This window comes from Poecilia formosa, unplaced genomic scaffold, assembly GCF_000485575.1.
Source record: "Poecilia formosa unplaced genomic scaffold, Poecilia_formosa-5.1.2 Scaffold685, whole genome shotgun sequence".
NCBI classification, from domain to species: domain Eukaryota; kingdom Metazoa; phylum Chordata; class Actinopteri; order Cyprinodontiformes; family Poeciliidae; genus Poecilia; species Poecilia formosa.
In genome coordinates, this window is record NW_006800624.1 from 78,798 (window position 1) to 82,490 (window position 3,693).

Below are 3,693 nucleotides of genomic sequence, written 5' to 3' on the forward strand. Positions count from 1 at the left end.
GTCCTGGTTGGTTGAAGTGCGGGGGGGTTATTAAAAACATGAAAAGTGCTTCATCTGACCTACAAACTTACAAAAAATAAATAAATCACGCATTCATCCAAATGAGCTCAAATTTTCAGTACGTTTTTTGTGAATTGCTCTGAACATTTCATTATCTTCATGTGCTTCACTCCGATTTTTGTAAAGTTTGACTTCGACACAAAAATCTGTATCTTCCACAATCCTTTGCCAATCCTAACTAAACTGCTGACACTAGTGAAACACATCAGCCTCAGTCATTTCTCAAAGTTTGGTGAGAATCAGAGCTTCTTTGTTTGAAAAAAGTAAATCAAACTTTCACACCAAGTGCTCATAATGTTTAATGTTGTTTTGTTCCATTTAAACTTCAACAGAACAGCATGAAAAAATACATTGTAAAGGAGCCGGGTTGGGTGAGGAACCCACTTCAAAACATAACAAAATCTTCAGTCTGAATCTGACCTGGCGGTGACATTAGCATAATCCGGTTGTTCTTGACCTGAAACTATAATTTTGTCTTTCAGTTTATTGTTGTTTGAAGTCGCTGTATAATTGCAAATCTCAACAGTTTTATCTAATAATTAATCTTTATACTGTACCATTTACGTAGTTTCCAGGCCGTCTGATTGTTTCATAGACACAAAGGTCTCCTACAAGTCAGTGAAACACAGAAAAGTAAAAAAAAAGTCTCATCTTGTCAGTGATGCTGATGGAAAGTTAACATTAGAACCACTATCCACATTTTTAAATATCCTTAACTCTCTTGACTTAAATTTCTCATATCCAAATTATTGTTTTAAATAGATAGATGTTATTTAAAAAACAAGTTATAACCATTTATATCATGAACCTGATTAACTGAGGGGAAACTTTATTACTGCTATAAAAACCAAGCTGCACTGAGGTTCAACATGTTGATTGTAGTCAGAACAGCGAAGACTGAAATGTTTTTTAAGTTATATTGAAATTATCAGGACTTAAAAATAACACCTTCAAGTAAATATATGTGGAAGCATTGAGAGTAAAGTGTGACACTGACCATGCAGGAGAGAGGAGTACACTGGCTGCTGCTGTTCATCCTGGTAGACAGTCTCCACTCTTCCTGAACCTTTTCACAAAAGAGACATTTTTATTTGATGTAATGTTCTTCTGAAATAAATATAAAAACTCTGTTAAACATGGAGCTTTATCATCGATGGATGGGTTTATATGTTGGATTTGTAAATAACAATATTGATGAAATGTCTTAATTGCATAAGAGTATAAACTGGAACAATAGACATAAAATGTTGGAGGAAATGAAAAAGTAAGGAATGTGGAGGGTTGAGGTGCACATTAACAGAAAACTACAATGGATCCTAAACATGTTGCTGAAACACATTTCTCAACTTCTTCTCTTCAGTTCTTCTCTCTGACCTGTAGGTGGCAGTAATGACCCTGAAGGTCATTTGTCACTTTGAAGCTTAAGACCTCATTTCATCACATGGTATCACATCAGTGATACCATGTGATGACATCACTTGTAATATGTGCACAAAGATTGACAGTTTTCCACTAATGTAAAAAGAAAAATGTGTTTGTTAATCAAGACTTGTGATTTGAGAAGTGTTTTGACTGCAGTTTTATGAAATGCACTCATCTAGATACAGCCGGAAAAAAAACAACAACAAAAAAAAACATTTTAACCAGGAGCCAAAATATGTAATTGAATTTTTTTTTTTTTTTTTACAAAATTGGCATGTTTCCATTCAATTTATTTATTTTTTTGAAATTCCAGTTTGCACTGGTTTAAGGATAATGAAAATGCAGCTTTAGCTACAACAGACCTGCTTCAGGTTTAGAACTAAAATAAGTGAATGTACCTGATGTGACTGCTTTACTTCACGTAGTTATCGATTGATTTAGTTGTCCAACTAAATATACTTCAGTTGAAAAACTTATTCTTATAGCTAAATTTTGCTATAGTATTTGGTTAAAAAAAAAACATTAAATTCAATGAACTAAATACAAATCCCCTACATACTCATTGTTATATTTTATTACTTCTCTATCAGGTTTTGCTGTTCAATTTATGACTCCACGAAGAAATGCTGCATTTGAAAAATGAAAGAGTGAAACAAACAAATTCCCAACTTCAGGGTCTCACCTTTGGTCTGTCTGAACCGACACAGCAGCAACAGGAGAATTAAGAGAACGACTCCAATCACTGATCCAACGACCAGCAGCACAGGAAATGAAGAGCTTCCAGGACCTGAAAATGATCAGAAAATAACTTTGAATGATAACATTATTTTCATTAAAATAATTATTTCTCACTAAGTTATTAAAATAAATGACCTTTAACTGCCATCCAGCTCTGAGGTGAAACTTCTCCTGAATGTTCACACTTGTAGAAACCTTCATCTGACTGAGACACTGCAGAGATCTTCAGCTCTCCTCTGCTGTCATTTTGGATCAGTTTGTCATTATGATAGAAAATCACATCAGAAAGTTTGTTTTCTCCTCTCAGTCTGCAGCTCAGAGTAACAGAAGCTCCTTCAGTCACAGGATGGACGGGGCTCACCAGGAGAAGATCTTCATCTGGAAACCAGACAGAGAAAATGAAGCTTCAGTCAGAAATCAGCTGCTGGAGACAATTAGAGGAAGTTATGGAGAATAAACCAAATATATGACTTTTTGGGGGTTAACAAACTATACAGTAACTTTTTGTATTGTAGCACCTGCCATTTAGGATGTTTTTTTTAATTGCTTTTAAAAATCAATTGTCATCAACAAAATTTGATGTTCCTAAAAGAAAATTACAAAGAAAAAACTCTTTGATGTCAAAGTTAAAACTGATTTCTACAAATTAAGGGCAACCAAATAAAAATATGTAACATAATTAAGGTGACTGCATCAATATCCACTCACTTTAAGGTGACTGACCCAATTCTACAGAGGTCTACCCAATTGGTGCTTGTAGTCTCACAACTAGTTGTATTTATGAATCCAGAATTCTTTAATTAGATTGAAATTTGTTTTTGATTAAAAAAATCAGAATGTACCGTTTTTGAGCAAAACAATATATTATTTTGAACATGATTTGTGTTTACATCAGGGCTTAAAGTAAAAAAAAAAAAATCCTGGGCCTGAAACTTATAGTTATGATAGAAATTAACTATAGCACTGCTATTGTCACAGTTTAATAAAAAAGAGTATTTGAAAAGTCCAAAAAAAATTGCGTCTAACAATGCAATTAACAAGCTAAACATTCAAACTTAAATAAGACTTCAGTACATTTTAACTCAAAACAAAATGTCTGTGCCCTACTGTATAAAGGTTTGCCTTACAGGCAGAAATCCCTCAACATTAAATAAGAGTCTTTTCAGTCAATGTTTTTGCAAGTAATTTAGAACATGCAACATTACCAACTAAATCAGTGTTTCAACTTTTTTCAGGCCAGCACCCCCCTAGCCTTTATCCAGGTCCCTCACCGCCTCCCATTCTTGTTCCTTCTCATTTTCTAGTTGTTAAATATTCCACAAAATGACCAGATAAAAGATGAACAAAATGCCAGTTTAAACTTTGATCTATTTGCAAACCGACTGAGCTCTGCAACATTAAAACATGGATAGAACTGTAACTACATTAATCATAGCTCTTCTTCTCTTCAGTGTTTCTGTCGGTTTCTGGTGG

General features: G+C 33.9%; 1 protein-coding gene across 2 annotated transcripts in view; it reads right to left on the reverse strand.

Moving 5' to 3' along the window:
* Positions 1 to 3,693, reverse strand: part of LOC103130858 (uncharacterized) — a 25,356-nt gene that overhangs the window by 10,833 nt on the left and 10,830 nt on the right. Inside the window, exons 6-10 of one of the 2 annotated variants that reach the window (XM_016666236.1) lie at positions 2,356 to 2,598; positions 2,165 to 2,269; positions 1,058 to 1,126; positions 618 to 668; positions 304 to 523 (exon numbers count right to left, since the gene is read on the reverse strand). In XM_016666236.1, coding sequence (XP_016521722.1) covers positions 465 to 523; positions 618 to 668; positions 1,058 to 1,126; positions 2,165 to 2,269; positions 2,356 to 2,598 — 527 coding nt within the window. In that variant the 3' untranslated portion in view covers positions 304 to 464. Of the gene's footprint in view, positions 1 to 303; positions 524 to 617; positions 669 to 1,057; positions 1,127 to 2,164; positions 2,270 to 2,355; positions 2,599 to 3,693 lie in introns of those variants that run through there. The other variant, XM_016666235.1, reaches the window with a different exon arrangement.